The sequence below is a fragment of the Nerophis ophidion genome, linkage group LG26, assembly GCF_033978795.1.
Source record: "Nerophis ophidion isolate RoL-2023_Sa linkage group LG26, RoL_Noph_v1.0, whole genome shotgun sequence".
In the NCBI taxonomy this organism is placed as follows: domain Eukaryota; kingdom Metazoa; phylum Chordata; class Actinopteri; order Syngnathiformes; family Syngnathidae; genus Nerophis; species Nerophis ophidion.
The window spans coordinates 36981102-37002271 of record NC_084636.1 but is presented as its reverse complement, the minus strand read 5'-3'; the positions used below and the strand labels follow the sequence as shown (position 1 = coordinate 37002271).

Genomic DNA, 21170 nt, shown 5'->3' with positions numbered 1-21170 from the left:
GTTTTTTTCACTTTCAAGTAGGGTTGTACGGTATACCGCTACTAGTATAGTATCGTGGTACTAATAATAATAATAGATTTTATGTGTAAAAGCACTTTACATCGAGCAAACAACCTCAAAGTGCTACAGTGCATTAAAAAAAAACCAACAACACCACAAATAGCTGCCCCCAACAAGTAAAATAATTAGTTAAAACAAAAAAATAAAACAGTTAGAACTAGCACACATATATAAAAAAAAGCTTTTTTTTAAATAGAAGGGTTTTTAAGCCTTTTTAAAGGCATTCACAGTCTGTGGGGCCTTCAGGTGGTAAGGGGATTTTGTCCTCAGAGGTCGGAAGAGGTTAACCTGTCCGGAGCGGAGATGTCATTTGGAGAACTTGGGGGGGTACTATAGTGTGAATTGAAGTGAAGTGAATTATACTTATATAGCACTTTTCTCTAGTGACTCAAAGCGCTTTTTACATAGTGAAACCCAATATTTAGTATAGTATCGCGGTACTAGTAATAATAATAGATTTCATTTGTAAAAGCACTTTACATTGAGCAAAAAACTTCAAAGTGCTACAGTTCATTAAAAACAACAACAACACTACAACCACAAATAGCTTCCCCCACAAGTAAAATAAATAGTAAAAAAACAACAACAACAAATCTATAACAGCTTAAAAGATGAAACTAGCACACATATAGCTAAAAAATATATATTTAAAAAAAAAAAGTTTTTTCGCTTTTTTTAAAAGTCTGTGGTGCCCTTAGGTGGTCAGGGAGAGCGCAGAAAGCCCGGTCTCCCATAGTCCTCGGAGGTCGGAGGAGGTTTGCGTGTCCAGAGCGGAGGTGTCGCGTGGAGGATTTGGGGGGGTACTATAGTATGAACTGGAGTGAAGTGAATTATATTTACATAGTGCTTTTCTCTAGTGATTCAAACCGCTTTTTACATAGTGAAACCCAATATTTAGGATAGGATCGCTGTACTACTAATAATAATAATAGATTGTATTTGTAAAATCACTTTACATTGAGCAAACAACCCCAAAGTGCTACAGTGCGTTAAAACAACAACAACAACAACAACAACGCTAGAACCACAAATAGCTGTCCCCAACAAGTAAAATAAACAGTAAAAAAAAAAATGCTACAACAGCCTAACAGCTAGAACTAGCACACATATATCTAAAAAAAACAACATTTTTTTTTTTTCTAAGAAGGGTTTTTAAGCATTTTTTAAATCTGTGGTACCCTCAGGTGGTCAGGGAGAGCGTTCTACAGACTGGGAGCCACAGTTCGGAGCTTTGTCCCCAGAGGTTGGAGGAGGTTATCCTGTCCGGAGCCGAGGTGTTGTGTGGAGGATTTAAGGGGTACTATAGTGTGAAGTGAAGTGAACTATATTTATATAGCGCTTTTCTCCAGTGACTCAAAGTGCTTTTTACATACGGAAAGCCAATATCTAAGTTACATTTAAACCAGTGTGGGTGGCACTGGGAGCTGGTGGATAAAGTGTCTTGCCCAAGGACACGACGGCAGTGACTAGGAATGGCGGGAGCGGGGATCGAACCTGGAACCCTCAAGTTGCTAACTGAGCTATACCGCTCCTATACTCTGTTTGAAAAGTACCGGTTCCCCAATATTTAGTTTATTTATTTATGTTTTTACAGTCATGACATCGCTGGTTTTTACAAATAGAGGAGCATGTTTGGCAGCTCACGCGCACAGAGTACTCACAAGCAGACAGTGTGTAGACAGCAAAGGGAGAATGGACGCATTTTGGTGTACAAAGTCAAGATAAAGGTAAACTTATAACACTGAAACACCCTCCGGAAGAGTTGCTTTAAGACATGGCTAATGTCCATCCGCAGTGTTCTAGCTACTTCTAAATCACTAATCCTGGCCTCCATGGCGACAAATAACGTAGGTTTCTACCAAGTTTCATTATCACTGGAGGACAAGGAATAGCTAAACATCCTTCACTACACACCGCAGGAGGATAATAAATAATGCCTTATTTTTGTGGTCCCCTTTATTTAGAAAAGTATTTAAAAGTACCAGAATGCATTTTGGTACCGGTACCAAAATACTGGTATCGGGACAACCCTACTTGAAAGTAAAGTTGGATATTTAAAACATTCCACAATGTTTATGGTGATACAACATGAGTGGTGTTTCTAAGATTTATGTTTATTTACATACCTCAATTGTTTCCAATCGTCCGTAGCGGGGCAGTAAAATGGGCGCTCAAACAAAACAGAAGTCACGGTCATGGCTAAACAGACTCAATAGCGGCTGCACGGTGACGTTTTGGTGAATTTACGAAATGTAAACAATACAAAAAGCACGCCGTTGTAAGTTAATAATACTCACACAGACGCTCTTAAACGTTTTAGCATATTAGCTAATGCTAACGACACTATATTTTTTACAATATGATGAATGAATGAAATATCGCATTTCCGGACTATAGAGCGCACTGGTATATAAGCCGCACCCACAAAATTTTAGAAGAAAAAAAATGTTTAATATTTCTGCACTACCGTGAGCTAATGCAACAAAATGTTGTTCTTATTTGTACTGTAAAGTTCAAATTTGAATGACAATAAAAAGGAAGTCTAAGTCTAAGTCTATTTATTATTTGCACCGGAATAAGCCGCATATGTCTATGTTGTGAAATGGTACCCAAGGTTTTATAACAGGGCAGTAAAACGGCTGATCAGACAAAACAAAAGCAAGCTAGCTCCCCAATCAGCTAGACAGACTCAATAACTCCACGATGACGTTTTGGTGCATTTACTGAGGAATTTGTGAAAGTGAAACAATACAAAATGTAAGTTAATGATACTAATACAGACACTCGTAAACGTGTTAGCATATTAGCTAATGCTAGTGGCACTACAGTACGATAGCAGGTACAAATATGCATGAAAACACTCCTACAGACATCACACATGGGACACTTTAGTAAGTAAGAATAGTTTTAGTTATATTGTAAAACACACAAACGTTTCTTGGCGCGACCAACGAAGAATCCATATGACTAGGAACGCTACGGATGGAACGACACTTGTACCTCCGGTTTAAAGCACTAAATGGAAGGAAACACCGCAAACTTGTCCAAAAGGACAACTAATATCAGTCCCTCGTTCGGTGTCTCTGCTATTTGTTGCATGCAATACATTACGACTGTTAGCAAGGAGAAGTCCCTGAAATTAACCGCGCCGTTTTATAAGCCGCAGGGTTCAAAGCATAGAAAAATGTCCAGTGATGGTTTTATTGCACATGAATCATGCTGAAATGTGGGATTATTGTGTTCTAATTGCGCCAAATAAGGTAAACATTCTTCTTTTCCTGGTTGCCTTCATGCTCATTTGCACGTTTTGTATTCCTTCCTGCACATCTATTCGTGCAGAATATAGACGATACCATTTTATTTATTTTTTTAGTTAGTATTCATTTTATTTCTAGATCAACTGTGGTAACTTTATAAACACAGCAGATGGAGCCACTATGGAACAGCAACGGTGTCAATACAGCTAGTGAGTGTGCCCAACACTCACCAAGGCATCATTTATTCCATCCATCCATCCATTTTCTACCGCTTATTCCCTTTCGGGATCACGGGGGGCGCTGGCGCCTATCTCAGCTACAATCGGGCGGAAGGCAGGGTACACCCTGGACAAGTCGCCACCTCATCGCAGGGCCAACACAGATATCACTAGCAAATACAGTAGTTCAACTATGGCCAATGAGCCTAACAGTAAACAAGAACAAGTCATATTTTACTTGGCGCTATAATACAAAATCAATCAATCAATCAATCAATGTTTATTTATATAGCCCCAAATCACAAATGTCTCAAAGGACTGCACAAATCATTACGACTACAACATCCTCGGAAGAACCCACAAAAGGGCAAGGAAAACTCACACCCAGTGGGCAGGGAGAATTCACATTCAGTGGGACGCCAGTGACAATGCTGACTATGAGAAACCTTGGAGAGGACCTCAGTTGTGGGCAACCCCCCCCCTCTAGGGGACCGAAAGCAATGGATGTGGAGCGGGTCTAACATGATACTGTGAAAGTTCAATCCATAGTGGCTCCAACACAGCAGCGAGAGTCCCGTCCACAGGAAACCATCTCAAGCGGATCAGCAGCGTAGAGATGTCCCCAACCGATACAGCCAAGCGGTCCATCCTGGGTCTCGACTCTGGACAGTCAGTACTTCATCCATGGTCATCGGACCGGACCCCCTTCCACAAGGGAGGGGGGGACATAGGAGAAAGAAAAGAAGCGGCAGATCAACTGGTCTAAAAAGGAGGTCTATTTAAAGGCTAGAGTATACAGATGAGACTTAAATGCTTCTACTGAGGTGGCATCTCGAACTGTTACCGGGAGGGCATTCCAGAGTACTGGAGCCCGAACGGAAAACGCTCTATAGCCCGCAGACTTTTTTTGGGCTTTGGGAATCACTAACAAGCCGGAGTCCTTTGAACGCAGATTTCTTGCCGGGACATACGGTACAATACAATCGGCAAGATAGGCTGGAGCTAGACCGTGTAGTATTTTATACGTAAGTAGTAAAACCTTAAAGTCACATCTTAAGTGCACAGGAAGCCAGTGCAGGTGAGCCAGTATAGGTATATATGTATGTATATATGTATATAAAGGTATATACAGTATAGGTATATATGTATGTATATATGTATATAAAGGTATATACAGTATAGGTATATATGTATGTATATATGTATATAAAGGTATATACAGTATAGGTATATATGTATGTATATATGTATATAAAGGTATATACAGTATAGGCATATATGTATGTATATATGTATATAAAGGTATATACAGTATAGGTATATATGTATGTATATATGTATATAAAGGTATATACAGTACAGGTGTAATATGATCAAACTTTCTTGTTCTTGTCAAAAGTCTAGCAGCCGCATTTTGTACCAACTGTAATCTTTTAATGCTACCACACTTCCGTTTCGCAATCATCCCAAAAGCTGTACGTTTTTTTTTTTATTATAATAATAAGGGGCGGGGGGTAGCATCCCTCTTGTTGCCATGGCAAGCCTGGCGCAACGGAGTATTCCGGGGGTTTCCGCTGCGACACTGACGTGCTCCCCTTCACAGGCATTATGATCCCCGTGATGGAATTCCGGCAGTTCTCGGAGCAGCAGCCGGCCTTCCGAGTCCTGAAGCCGTGGTGGGACGTGTTCACCGACTACCTGTCCGTGGTCATGCTCATGATCGGCGTGTTTGGATGCACGCTACAGGTGAGTGAGAAAGGCCTTCCCCAGGGGGCGGAGGCGGAAATATCCCCGCCCCTTTTATTAGACATCACGCTGCAGATGTTTGACCTTCTATTAGTGGGGACATTGCTGGTTTTACCTGCAGAGGAGCATGTTGGGCAGCGCACACGCACAGAGTACTTACAAGCAGACACAGTGTGTGGACAGAAAAGGGAGAACGGACGCATTTTGGTGTAAAAAGTCAAGATAAAGCTGAAGTTATAACACTGAAACACCCTCATGGCTAACATCCATCCACAGTGTTTTAGCTACTTCTAAATCACTAATCCTGGCCTCAATGGCGACCAATAAAGTAAGTTTCTTACAAGTATTATTATCACTGCAGGACGAGGAACAACTAAACATGCTTCACTACACACCGTCGGAGGATACAATAGCTCACCGCCGTCACAATGTAAACAAACGCCATGGGTGGAGCTACACCTGACATCTACTGTAATGATACCAACCACAAGAGCATGTCTAGTCGATACTACTATGATTACATCAATATTTTTTATCGTCACAAAATATGTTTTCCTTTTTTTTTTTTAAGTTTATATTATGTTTATAAAGTCAGTAAATATGTCCCTGGACAGTTGAGGACTTTGAATATGACCAATGTATGATCCTGTAACTACTTGGTATCAGATTGATACCAATATGTGTGGTATCATCCAAAACTAATGTCAAGTATCAAAGGAGAGAAGAATAATTTATAATGTTACTTGTAAGAAACTACCTTTATTCGTCGCCATGGAGGCCAGGATTAGTGATTTAGAAGTAGCTAAAACACTGTGGAGGGACGTTAGCTGCTAGCTAGCTAGCCATGTGTTAAAGCAGCTCTTCCAGTGGGTGTTTCATTGTTGTAACTTCACCTTTATCTTTACTTTTTAACAGCAAAATGCGTCAGTTCTCCCTTTTCTGTCTACACACTGTGTCTGCTTGTAAGTACTCTGTGCGTTTGCACTGCCGAACATGCTACTCTGCTCGTAAAACCAGCAATGTCACCAGGTGACGATGCGCCGTCATGCCCGTTAAAAATTTTTTTTTAAAAATGGGGAACCGGTACTTTTCAAAAAGAGTATAGCACAGTTTTTGATTCATTGGTACCACAATACTACACTAGTACTAGTATACTGTACTATCCTACATTGTATACCATCCACTTAAAGTGAAGTACAAGCTTGCTAATTAAATTGCTAATTAAATGCTAATTAAATGCAGAAATGTTTACATTGATCGGTGCAATACACAGTCCCTCCAATCACAGTATATATTAACTCTTTAATGCTCAAAGGTAGTAACGTACTATATAAACATTTACCACCTAGTTTACGTGTATTTACATATTTATTTTACGTGTATTTCTCCGGGGTAGGACAATAAAAAAACATACTTATTTGCAGTGATGAACTCGCAAAGTTTTACATGTTAAAACTTGTCGATCATCCTCCTTATTTTCAGGCTCAAAAATAGAAGTTTCTGTATCATCACTAGTCCCAAAGTAGTCTGTATCCATCTCATTTATTTTATGTGTATTTCTCGTGGGTAGGACAATAAAAAACATACTTATTTGCAACGCTGAACTAGCAAGGTTTTACATGTTAAAACTTGTAGATCATCCTCCTTATATTCAGGCTCAAAAATAGAAGTTTCTGGATCATCATTAGTCCCAAAGTATTCTTTATCCGTCTCATTTATTTTATGTGTATTTCTCGTGGGTAGGACAATAAAAAACATACTTATTTGCAATGCTGAACTAGCAAGGTTTTACATGTTAAAACTTGTAGATCATCCTCCTTATATTCAGGCTCAAATATAGAAGTTTCTGGATCATCATTAGTCCCAAAATATTGTTTATCCGTCTCATTTATTTTATGTGTATTTCTCGTGGGTAGGACAATAAAAAACATACTTATTTGCAACGCTGAACTAGCAAGGTTTTACATGTTAAAACTTGTAGATCATCCTCCTTATATTCAGGGTCAAAAATAGAAGTTTCTGTATCATCATTAGTCCCAAAGTAGTCTGTATCCATCTCATTTATTTTATGTGTATTTATCGTGGGTAGGACAATAAAATACTTACTGAACTAGCAAGGTTTTACATGTTAAAACTTGTAGATCATCCTCCTTATATTCAGGCTCAAATATAGAAGTTTCTGGATCATCATTCGTCCCAAAGTATTGTTTATCCGTCTCATTTATTTTATGTGTATTTCTCGTGGGTAGGACAATAAAAAACATACTTATTTGCAATGCTGAACTAGCAAGGTTTTACATGTTAAAACTTGTAGATCATCCTCCTTATATTCAGGCTCAAATATAGAAGTTTCTGGATCATCATTAGTCCCAAAGTATTGTTTATCCGTCTCATTTATTTTATGTGTATTTCTCGTGGGTAGGACAATAAAAAACATACTTATTTGCAACGCTGAACTAGCAAGGTTTTACATGTTAAAACTTGTAGATCATCCTCCTTATATTCAGGGTCAAAAATAGAAGTTTCTGTATCATCATTTGTCCCAAAGTAGTCTGTATCCATCTCATTTATTTTATGTGTATTTATTGTGGGTAGGACAATAAAATACTTACTGAACTAGCAAGGTTTTACATGTTAAAACTTGTAGATCATCCTCCTTATATTCAGGCTCAAAAATAGAAGTTTCTGGATCATCACTAGTCCCAAAGTAGTCTGTATCCATCTCATTTATTTTATGTGTATTTCTCGTGGGTAGGACAATAAAAAACATACTTATTTGCAACGCTGAACTAGCAAGGTTTTACATGTTAAAACTTGTAGATCATCCTCCTTATATTCAGGCTCAAAAATAGAAGTTTCTGTATCATCATTAGTCCCAAAGTAGTTTGTATCCATCTCATTTATTTTATGTGTATTTCTCGTGGGTAGGACAATAAAAAACATACTTATTTGCAACGCTGAACTAGCAAGGTTTTACATGTTAAAACTTGTAGATCATCCTCCTTATATTCAGGCTCAAAAATAGAAGTTTCTGGATCATCGTTAGTCCCAAAGTAGTGTATATATGGCATGTTATTATGAATGTTACTACATGACATATAGACTTACATCATGTATATATTAAATGTTATTATAAATGTTACTAGATACTACATATATACTTACATCATGTATATATTACATGTTATTATGAATGTTACTAGATAATACATATATACTTATATCATTTATATTTTACATGTCATTGTCAGTGTTACTACATGACATATATACTTACATCATGTATGTATTACATGTTATTATGAATGTTACTAGATACTACATGTATACTTATATCATGTATATATTACATGTTATTATGAATGTTACTACTTGACATGTATACTTACATCATATATATATATATATATATATATTACATGTTATTATGAATGTTACGACATGACATATATACTTACATCATGTATATATTACATGTTATTATGAATGTTAATACATTACACAAATAATTACAGCGTGTATATAAGACATTGATGGAGGGTTTTTTTTTTCCAGAGCGGATTATAGCTAGAATAAAGCGACTCCTATTCCTTCTATTGTTAGCTGACTCTTGCTAGTGTTTATTTACAAGTTAGAATTCATTAAAAAGTCATATATGTGGATTGTTAATATCAGGCAAAAACTTAAAAACCTGCATTCTTCCACCAAGCTGTGATGCAAGATTGTTTGTTTAAAATCAATAAAAAATAAATATATTATTACTTTTGAAAGCAAAAAGGATCAAAATGGCTATGACTTTTCCGACTCATCTAGCCTGAACTTCAAGTCAACCACTGCAAGCGCTGACTTCCTGTTTCCCCACCCAATGTTTACACCAGCGTTTTGTATGTTTGTCTCCACCCGCGAGATCACCAGCATGCTGAAAACTGCAGTCCCTTGTTTCCATGGCGCGATGCCTTCAAGTACGGCCACCAAATTGTACTCCCACAACTTGTCTCTGCATACAAAAAAAAGTATGCGGGGTCCATTTTGTACATTAAAGATGCAAAAACTGGTCCAATGTAGATCCAAGCACTAGATATAAGCTACTGAGGCAAAGTACATAGACGTCTGGAGTGATATCATGCAACTTTCCAGATGTCTTCTGGTCAAATCCCAAACTTGTACGACACCACCAGAAGTCCCTCGTGAATTTAAAAAATATTAGAAGGATAAACATGCTGACCAATTACCACTTGGAGCTGTGATGGGACTGGACGATCTTGCCCTTGGCTGGTTTGATGTGCCGCCAAATGTTCAAGCGCTGTTTTCATGCGAGCAAACATGGCTGATCCTTATTATTATTTTGGGGTCTCCCCATGTCTAGCATTAAAAGTTTACAGTTGGTACAAAATGCGGCTGCTAGACTTTTGACAAGAACAAGAAAGTTTGATCATATTACGCCTGTACTGTATATACCTTTATATACATATATACATACATACATACCTATACTGTATATACCTTTATATACATATATACATACATATATACCTATACTGTATATACCTTTATATACATATATACATACATATATACCTTTATATACATATATACATACATATATACCTATACTGTATATACCTTTATATACATATATACATACATATATACCTGTACTGTATATACCTTTATATACCTTTATATACATATATACATACATATATACCTATACTGTATATACCTTTATATACATATATACATACATATATACCTGTACTGTATATACCTTTATATACATATATACATACATATATACCTATACTGTATATACCTTTATATACATATATACATACATATATACCTATACTGTATATACCTTTATATACATATATACATACATATATACCTATACTGTATATACCTTTATATACATATATACATACATATATACCTATACTGTATATACCTTTATATACATATATACATACATATATACCTATACTGTATATACCTTTATATACATATATACATACATATATACCTATACTGTATATACTTTTATATACATATATACATACATATATACCTATACTGTATATACCTTTATATACATATATACATACATATATACCTATACTGGCTCACCTGCACTGGCTTCCTGTGCACTTAAGATGTGACTTTAAGGTTTTACTACTTACGTATAAAATACTACACGGTCTAGCTCCATCCTATCTTGCCGATTGTATTGTACCATATGTCCCGGCAAGAAATCTGCGTTCAAAAGACTCCGGCTTATTAGTGATTCCTAGAGCTCAAAAAAAGTCTGCGGGCTATAGAGCGTTTTCCGTTCAGGCTCCAGTACTCTGGAATGCCCTCCCGGTAACAGTTCGAGATGCTACCTCAGTAGAAGCATTTAAGTCTCATCTTAAAACTCATCTGTATACTCTAGCCTTTGAGTAGACCTCCTTTTTAGACCAGTTGATCTGCCGCTTCTTTTCTTTCTCCTATGCCCCCTCCTCCCTTGTGGAGGGGGTCCGGTCCGATGACCATGGATGAAGTACTGACTGTCCAGAGTCGAGACCCAGGATGGACCGCTCATCGGGACCCAGGATGGACCGCTCGCCTGTATCGGTTGGGGACATCTCTACGCTGCTGATCCGCTTGTGATGGTTTCCTGTGGACGGGACTCTCGCTGCTGTCTTGGAGCCACTATGGATTGAACTTTCACAGTATCATGTTAGACCCGCTCGACATCCATTGCTTTCGGTCCCCTAGAGGGGGGGGGTTGCCCACATCTGAGGTCCTCTCCAAGGTTTCTCATAGTCAGCATTTTCACTGGCGTCCCACTGGATGTGAATTCTCCCTGCCCACTGGGTGTGAGTTTTCCTTGCCCTTTTGTGGGTTCTTCCGAGGATGTTGTAGTCGTAATGATTTGTGCAGTCCTTTGAGACATTTGTGATTTGGGGCTATATAAATAAACATTGATTGGGGCGGCATAGCTCGGTTGGTAGAGTGGCCGTGTCAGCAACTTGAGGGTTGCAGGTTCGATTCCCGCTTGTGCCATCCTAGTTACTGCCGTTGTGTCCTTGGGCAAGACACTTTACCCACCTGCTCCCAGTGCCACCCACACTGGTTTAAATGTAACTTAGATATTGGGTGTCACTATGTAAAGCGCTTTGAGTCACTTGAGAAAAGCGCTATATAAATATAATTCACTTCATTGATTGATTGATTGATCCTCCTTGCTTTCTTTCATTCTGTCACAGGTAATGCAAGACAAGATCATCTGCCTCCCGCACAGATCCCGGTCGTCTCCGGGGAACACGACGGAAGTAGAGGTGACGGCATTGCACGTGCATTACAACATGTCGGCGGAACCGAGAGAAATGACAGGCCTGAAGACGGACCTGGACCTCCAGCAGTACAGTTTCATCAACCAGATGTGTTATGAGAAGGCGCTGCACTGGTACGCCAAGTACTTCCCTTATTTGGTCCTGATTCACACTCTGGTTTTCATGGTGTGCAGCAACTTCTGGTTCAAATTCCCGGGTTCCAGCTCCAAAATAGAGCACTTTATCTCCATGCTCGGCAAGTGCTTCGACTCTCCCTGGACCACCCGGGCTTTGTCCGAGGTTTCTGGCGAAAACCAAGAAGAGAACGACCGTAAAAAGAGCGGGAGTGCCCGGTCCAACATGGTGGCGTCCCCCGCAGACGTCGGTTTAGAGAATACACAATCGCTCAAGTCCATCCCGGAAAAGATTGTGGTGGACAAACCCTCGGCGAGCGTTCTTGATAAAAAGGAGGGGGAACAAGCCAAAGCTCTTTTCGAGAAAGTGAAGAAGTTCCGCTTGCACGTGGAGGAGGGAGACATTCTCTACATCATGTATGTTCGCCAGACAGTCTTCAAGGTATTTAAGTTCCTGCTGATCATCGCATACAACAGTTCCCTGGTCAACAAAGTGAGGAACAGAGTGCGCTGCGAGGTGGAGATACAGGACATGACGGGCTACAAAGAATTTGAATGCAACCACACCATGGCTCACCTCTTCTCCAAGCTCTCCTACTGCTACTTGTGCTTGGTGGCCGTCTACGGATTAACCAGTCTGTACACCTCCTACTGGCTCTTTTACCGCTCCCTCAAAGAGTACTCCTTTGAGTACGTGCGCCAGGAAACGGGCATCAACGACATCCCGGACGTCAAAAATGACTTTGCTTTTATGCTGCACATGATCGATCAGTATGACCCACTGTACTCCAAAAGATTTGCCGTTTTCCTCTCCGAGGTCAGCGAGAACAAGCTGAAGCAACTCAATCTGAACCACGAGTGGACGGCGGACAAGCTGCGTCAGAGACTGCAGGTCAACGCCAACAATCGACTTGAGCTGCAGCTCTTCATGCTCCCCGGGCTGCCCGACACCGTCTTTGAGCTGACAGAGCTCCAGTCGCTTAGATTAGAGATCATCAACAACGTCACTATCCCTGCCTCAGTCTCCAAGCTGGAAGACCTCCAAGAACTGTCTCTCTACCAGTGCTCAATTAAGCTACACACCACAGCGACTTCCTTCCTCAAAGAGAACCTCAAAGTACTTCGGGTCAAGTTTGATGACAGCAGAGAATTCCCGAGCTGGCTGTATGGTCTGAGGAACTTAGAGGAGCTCTATCTCACGGGATCGCTCTGCCCCGACGCCTCCAAGAATATTGTTCTCGAGTCACTGCGGGAGATGAAGTGTCTGAAGATGCTTTCGTTGAAGAGCAACTTCACCAAGATACCCCAGTCCATCGTGGACGTCTCCAGCCATCTGCACCGGCTCTACCTGCACAACGACGGCACCAAGCTGGTGATGCTCAACAATCTGAAGAAGATGAATAACCTGACTGAGTTAGAGCTGGTGCACTGTGACCTGGAGCGCATTCCTCACGCCATCTTCAGCCTTACCAGCCTGCAGGAGCTGGACCTGAAGGAGAACAATCTTCGTTCCATCGAGGAGATCATCAGCTTCCAGTATCTCCGCAAACTCACCTGTCTTAAGCTTTGGTACAATGGCGTGATGTATATTCCCGAGCACATCAAGAAGCTCGGGAGTCTCGAGCGTCTCTATTTCAGCCACAACAAGATTGAGATCTTACCATCACATTTGTTCTTGTGCAACAAACTGCGCTACCTGGATCTGTGCCACAACGACATTAGGTTCATCCCTCCAGAAATCGGAGTCCTTCAGAGTCTGCAGTACTTCTCAGTCGCCTGCAACAAAATTGAGAATCTACCCGACGAGCTCTTCTTCTGTAAGAAGCTTAAGACGCTCAAGCTGGGCAAGAACTCCCTGTCCATACTCTCGCCAAAGATTTCCTACCTTGCTCAGCTGACGCTCCTGGAGCTCAAAGGGAACCACTTTGAGGTTTTGCCCCCAGAGTTGGGCTTCTGTCGCGCCGTGAAACGCAGTGGCCTCATCGTGGAAGACGTGCTGTTCGAAACACTGCCCTCTGACGTCAGAGACCAGATGAAGGCGGAGTGAGATGTTTGACTGCCACCACCATGTCTGCTTTGTCGTGTTCAACAATTTCATTGGCACACTTTGGGCTCGCACTGTTTATAGGGCTCTGAGTGGGCGTTCACGCCGGAAGTCCGGTTCCATTGTCCGGACTACAAACTTTTTTAAAAGCCCCGATAGCATCACTTTGATGTGGTCTGGTTTTCAATCACACTTGTATTTTTGTTAGCGGACCAAATGAGGATCTCATTTAGTCAAATGTATGAAGTCGCACCATGTGTGACGTGTACGTTGACCAAAGAAAGTCGCCCACCCATAAACAACATCTGTCAGGTTACAAATGATTCTAGAACTTTCCTTTCTATGGCCATAATTTGACGTGTTGACATTTTACCAGCTGCGATGTAGAGGACGTCAAAACGCTTACCGGCGATAGCTGCAAGGAGACAGCGTTTCTAACGACTTTAGCAAACTGGAAAGATTAACACGACCCCTTTGTTGAAAAGATCCAAGTATGTTTAACTACTGGATTTGCATCGAACTCGGATACTTTTTATGATTTTCACTTAGCTTTCTGTTGGGTTTTGCTTGCCATCTTCCTTTCATATATGGTGCCTTGGTTCACACTTGGCAGAACAGTGGAGAGGGGTTAGTGCGTCTGCCTCACAATACGAAGGTCCTGAGTAGTCCTGGCTTCAATCCCAGGCTCAGGATCTTTCTGTGTGGAGTTTACATGTCCCCCCCGTGACTGCGTGGGTTCCTTACGGGTACTCTGGCTTCCTCCCACCTCCAAAGACATGCACCTGGGGATAGGTTGATTGGCAACACTAAATGGGCCCTAGTGTGTGAATGTTGTCTGTCTATTTGTGTTGAGGTGGCGACTTGTCCAGGGTGTACCCCGCCTCCTGCCCGATTGTAGCTGAGATAGGCACCAGAGCCCCGCCGCGACCCCAAAAAGAATAAGCGGTAGAAAATAGATGGATGGATGGATGGTTCACACTTGCCTTACTTCAGACTAGAGTTAGCTGGTAGGCTGACTTAGGGTAGTTCACACCTGTCATTTTGGTTCCACTTAAAACAGACTTAGGTACCGTTTCTCAGCTAGTACAGTTTGTTTGATCAAATGTCCATGCAGTCCAGCACCAAAAGGAACAGATCAAACAGGGGAACCGAGACCACCTGGAAGATGGGTTTTGGTTGACCTTCCAGTGGGTTCAAGTCCTGAGTCAATCAAGTGTGAATGCAAACCGCATACCGGATGGAAATATGGTATGTCAACAATGCGGGTGTAACCAAGCGTTGCACAGCAGAAGTGTAAAGAGGAAGTGTATCTACTTGGATCAATCAGTAGAAACGTCTCATTTTTTGATAACTTCACTTCATACGATTCAAGTTGTTTTCAGTGTGTGAAGTTGTCCAACTAAATATTCACATACACCAAGGTCGCAACTTCATGCATTTAAACAACGAAGAGTGTTATTTGTTGCGCTGACAAAAATACAAGAGTGAACACAAACCACCCTGAATTACTAAAAGTATTTGTACCAGACTTCAAGAGTCCCGAGACCCATCTCTCAGTCAGTCTCGTTCCTTCTGTTTAGTTGGGCCCCGGGTTCGGTGGACTGCATTCACACTGGATCAAAACAAATTGTACTAGCAGCGCAAACAGACTAGAGTTTGTTTTCACTGGACCAAAACTTACTTTTAGCGTTCCTTAGTCTAGCTGCGATCCTACTGACAAGGATGTCCACTGATCTTATTCTGCCTTATTTGCGATGGCGACCGAGTCTAACCCGCTTGGTTCAGTGCCTGCTTTTCTGTTAGGCCCAGGAATTGATTCTGGCTCGTCTCTCATGCCCGACGACTTAGGTCCGGGTCCCGTGGGAAACAGAAAAGCAGGGACTGCCGAGACCCGTTTGAAAGTGAGGTTTAGGGGGATGAGTGTAACTGATTGTACGTTGGTAAACCTCACTCTCTGATTACCTCAAGAGCAGTGCTCGGGCTCTTAGCTCTGTAGATAACACGTTCGTCTCTAATGCCGGACTGGAAGACCCAGGTTTGGGACTGAACCAAGAGCACTAAGAGACAGTGACAAAAATGCCAAAGATAAAATTGCTCTATCCTGTTTTTACCCACACATTTGGTCATTTTATTAGGTACTAATCTCTGCAAACCCGTACAATGTTTTGAAGAACAAAAATATTGTCAGTTTCTGTTTTTTTTTCCGTTTCCTTGGGGATTTCAATCAATGGCAACTGGACTGTTCAGTTTATCTCCAAAGACTCATCCGAGTAAGCTTCATCAGTTCACGCTCATGGACTCAGTTTGGTCCAAGTCCAGTTGCGATCGATTGAATGTCCTGAGAATGCAATGACCCGGATAATGACAAGATCTATAGTACAAGTACACAGTACACAGATTGGTAACCCAGAGCCTTAATGAAAACTTCATCCATATTCATACACACTTCCATACTGGGTTTCACAAGAGTGTGTAACTAGAATGTGTCCAAATGTGATGTCCTTTGTTATTAATAATACTGGCCAAGGATATTAAGAGTTGTTTCATGTAAATGTTGGCGTTTGATTCCGAACACCATCACTTCTATCTGACGCAGACGGATATATTTCTAACTGGTATGAACACAGCACAGAGGTTGATGTCCACAAATCATCACAATTGCCTTTTAGATCAGGAAAATCAAACGCCGAAGGTATTTATCGTCACGTTTATTGACACGTGTGTGAAGCGACCGGGATGAGAATCAGCACCTCCAAGTCCGAGTCCAAGTTCCTCGCCCGGAAAATGGTGGAGTGCCATCTCCGGGTTGGGGAGGAGATCTTACCCCAAGTGGAGGAGTTCAAGTACCTGGGAGTCTTGTTCACGCATGAGGGAGATGGACAGGCGGATCGGAGCGGCGTCTTCAGTAACGCGGACGCTGTATCGATCCGTTGTGGTGAAGAAGGAGCTGAGCCGGAAGGCAAAGCTCTCAATTTACTGGTCGATCTACGTTCCCATCCTCACCTATGGTCGTGAGCTTTGGGTCATGACCGAAAGGACAAGATCCTGGGTACAAGCGGCCCAAATGAGTTTGGGTCTCTCCCTTAGAGATAGGGTGAGAAGCTCTGTCATCCGGGAGGAACTCAAAGTAAAGCTGCTGCTCCTCCACATGGAGAGGAGCCAGATGAGGTGGTTCGGGCATCTGGTCAGGATGCCAACCGAACGCCTCCCTCCAACCTGTCCAGGGTGTACAGGTTGGAGGCCACGGGGAAGACCCAGGACACATTGGGAAGACTATGTCTCCCGGCTGGCCTGGGAACGCCTCGGGATCCCCCGGGAAGAGCTAGACCAAGTGGCTGGGGAGAGGGAAGTCAGGGCTTCCCTGCTTAGGCTGCTGCCCCCGCGACCCGACCTCGGATAAGTGGAAGAAGATAGATGGATGGATGGCATTATCTCAATTTATAGAGCTGCTAGAATTGTCTGAAAATCGGACCCGTGTGAAGTCGGCGCCCTTATGGTTGCAAATACTAAAATAACTGCTTATTTCTTTGCGCGGATTTTTGTTTGTGCCGTTACGGTTGATAAGTTATTCCAAAATAAATTTTCTGACTAGTGATGTCAAAACTCCCTTCGAACTTGTCCAATTAGTTTTTTGACACAATTTTTTTTTTTTTGCATAACTGTTATAGTTTCTATGTTATTAACATGTTATTATTCATAACCAGCCGCCCCCACACACACCTGGTCAAAATCTCCTCAAACTTGTCCAATTCATTTGTCCTATTTTTTGGCTAAATTGTATGTCAAATAACATATTATTTATAACCCCCCCCCCCCCCAACCTTGTCAAAATCACCCCAAATTTGTCCAAAAAATTTGTGCTGCAAAATTAATCCGCCTGTTATCGTTTATGTTATTAACGTTTTATAGTTATGTTATTAACTTGTAATTATTCTCGCCAAACTTTTCTCATTTGTTTGTGCTGCAAAAATGTATTGTCCAACTATTAGTTTTTAACGTGTTATTATTCATAACAAGCCACCCGCTCTCCCAACCAAGCCAAAGTCCCCCCATTTGTTTTGTGTACTTAATTTTCCTGTCCAACTATATTATAGTTTTTATGTTATTAACGTGTTATTATCCATAACCATCGTCATAAGATACATATCACATATTATTTTTGCGGCAAAAACATAACTCAAACGTTTGGGGACAAGAGTGGGGAGATTTTGACAAGTCAGAACATGCATTTTAGTCTTGGACGTCCTTTTATTGTCATTCAAATTCGAACTTTACACTACAGATAACAGAACAAAAGTTGTTATATTAGCCTGTTGTAGTGCAGCATAAAAGAGCAATAAGGTAAAGATATAAATAAACAGATTACTGCACAAATAAATATATTGTACTTTTGCATATGCATCCACGTTTATGGATGTGCACTATATCATTATCACACGCTTTGCACTGGACTTGGTGATGTATGGCTTAGATGCAGCGGCCCGGCCATGGAAACACATTCCTCGAAGCTCTCTGCGTACTGTACGTGGGCTAATTAGAAGGTGACATGAAATGTGGAACTCTGCAACAACTGACTGTGCAGAAAGTCTTTGCACTATGCTGACCTCTCTGTCAGTTTACGTGGGCTACCACTTTGTGGCTGAGTTGCTGTTGTTCCCAAACTTTTTAATTTTCCTATAATAAAGTTGACTTTGGAATATTTAGGAGCGAGGAAATTTCACAACTGGATGTGTTGCTCAGGTGGCATCCTATGACAAGTTCCACGCTGGAAATCACTGAGAGCGGCCAAATCTTTCACAAATGTTTGTAGAAACAGCCACCGTGCTCAAGTGCTTGATTTGATACACCTGTGCCAAGTTACAGTCTTTTTCAACCTTTTTTGAGCCAAGGCACATTTTTGCGTTGAAAAAATGCGGAGGCACACCATCAGCGGAAATCCTTAAAAAAACTAAACTCAGTTGACGGTAAAAAGTCGTTGTCGCAATTGTTGGATGTGACTTTAAAGCATACATCACTATAGCTCTTGTCTCAAAGTAGGTGTACTGTCACCACTTATTTGGACTTTTTTGCTGTTTTCCTGTGTGTAGTGTTTTACTTCTTGTCTTGCGCTCCTATTTTGGTGTCTTTTTCTCTCTTTTTGGTATTTTCCTGTATCAGTTTGTCTTCCTTTGAGCGATATTTCCCGCATCTACTTTGTTTTAGCAATGAAGAATATTTCAGTTGTTTTAAATCCTTCTTTGTGAGGACATTGTTGATTGTCATGTCATGTTCGGATTTACAATTGTCTTTGCTCCACAGTAAGTCTTTGCTGTGGTCCAGCATTGTTTTTAATTTGTAGCCAATTTAGTTTTAGTATTGTTCTGCATAGCCCTCCCTAAGCTTCAATGCCATAGGGGCTCTCATCTTTTGTTTATTTTTGGTTTAAGCATTAGACACTTTTTTTTTACCAGCATGCTGCCTCCCGCTGTTTTCTACAAACCAATTAGCTACCGGCTGCCACCTACTGATATGAAAGAGTATTACACGGGGTACTCTGCAAAGCTCAAGACAGCACCGACACTCAACAACAACACATCTTTTTCCGACCATAATTACTGGTTTGCAAAAAATATTTTTAACCCAAATAGGTGAAATGAGCTCATCTCCCATGGCACACCAGACTGTATCTCACGGCACATTAGTGTGCCGCGGCACAGTGGTTGAAAAACACTGGATTAGGACACCTGATTCTCATCAGTTGGTAATATAGTGGATGTTATATTGTCTTTGGCCCTGCGATGAGGTGGCGACTTGTCCAGGGTGTACCCCGCCTTCCGCCCGATTGTAGCTGAGATAGGCGCCAGCACCCCCCCGCGACCCCAAAAGGGAATAAGCGGTAGGAAATGGATGGATGGATGGGTTATATTGTCTTTATATTCCAGCAAGTTAATCCATTTTGGGGGGGGGTTGAAGGGATTATTATGATGCGTTCATATTTTATATTCTTATTATAAAATGCATCGTATTTTATAATATTTGCAATGATAAGGAGGGCCAACTTCACACAGGTTCAAATCTGACGCACTAAAAAATGTCTTATATTGAGCCATGTTTTGCTTAAAGCACTGTTTATTATTATTATTATAAAGACTATTTTTTTAAACACAATAAACATTTGCAAGTACGTAGTGACTGGGAGTGCTATTCTTTTTTTTTTTTTTTTTTTAAATAATTGCACAATGTTGATAGATTGATTGGCAACACTAAATTGGCCCTAGTGCAGTGGTTCTTAACCTAGGTTCGATCGAATCCTAGGGGTTTCGGTGAGTGGGCCGCAGGGGTTCGGCAGAGGTCAAAACACCCCCGACTCATCGTGTAAATTCAAACTTCTCCATGTCGGCGTATTACGGATACGGCAACAGCTGACTGATTTGCAGGTGTGTCGTTTGTTGTGAGTTCATGCACTGTGTGAGGTTTTGTTGTTTGAACAAGGTGATGTTCATGCACGCTTCATTTTGTGCACCAGTAAAAAAAAACATGGTAACACTTTAGTATTGGGAACATAGTCACCATTAATTAGTTGCTTAATAACATGCAAATTAGTAACATATTGGCTCTTAACGAGGCATCATTAAAGGCCTACTGAAATGAGATTTTTTTTATTCAAACGGGGATAACAGGTCCATTCTATGTGTCATACTTCATCATTTCGCGATATTGCCATATTTTTGCTGAGAGGATTTAGTAGAGAACATCCACGATAAAGTTTACAACTTTCGATGTTAAGAGAAATGCCCTGCCTCTACCGGAAAGTGCTATTTGGACCGAGAAAACGACAATTTCCCCATTAATTTGAGCGAAGATGAAAGATTTGTGTTTGAGGATATTGATAACGACGGACTAGAAAAAAAAAGATGATAAAAAAAAAAAAACAAGTTAAAAAAAAAACGCGATTGCATTGGGACGGATTCCGATGTTTTTAGAGACATTTACTTGGATAATTCTGGGAAATCCCTTATCTTTCTATTGTGTTGCTGGTGTTTTAGTGAGTTAAATAGTACCTGATAGTCGGAGGGGTGTCTCCACGGGTGTGTTGAGGCGCAGTGTCTCAGGGGGGAGTCGACGGCAGCTTTATTGACGGCACAAGCTCAGCTTTTCTCCGGTAAGAACTGAATTTTTAACCACAATTTTCAATCAATCAATGTTTATTTATATAGCCCCAAATCACAAATGTCTCAAAGGACTGCACAAATCATTACGACTACAACATCCTCGGAAGAACCCACAAAAGGGCAAGGAAAACTCACACCCAGTGGGCAGGGAGAATTCACATCCAGTGGGACGCCAGTGACAATGCTGACTATGAGAAACCTTGGAGAGGACCTCAGATGTGGGCAACCCCCCCATTCTAGGGGACC

The 21170-nt window shown here is 41.1% G+C and overlaps 2 protein-coding genes across 4 annotated transcripts in view; one reads left to right on the top strand and one right to left on the bottom strand.

The window, feature by feature from the left end:
- The window catches only part of lrrc8c (leucine rich repeat containing 8 VRAC subunit C), a 20545-nt gene extending 601 nt beyond the window's left edge, over positions 1-19944 (top strand). Inside the window, exons 2-4 of one of the 3 annotated variants that reach the window (XM_061888776.1) lie at positions 5139-5281; positions 11530-11729; positions 11790-19944. In XM_061888776.1, the coding sequence (XP_061744760.1) occupies positions 5144-5281; positions 11530-11729; positions 11790-13776 (2325 nt within the window). In that variant the 5' untranslated portion in view covers positions 5139-5143 and the 3' untranslated portion in view covers positions 13777-19944. Of the gene's footprint in view, positions 1-5138; positions 5282-11529 lie in introns of all 3 variants that reach the window. The other 2 variants (XM_061888775.1, XM_061888778.1) reach the window with 2 other exon arrangements.
- The window catches only part of LOC133543623 (kynurenine--oxoglutarate transaminase 3-like), a 91972-nt gene that overhangs the window by 51968 nt on the left and 18834 nt on the right, over positions 1-21170 (bottom strand). The gene's annotated exons all lie outside the window — the stretch shown is intronic.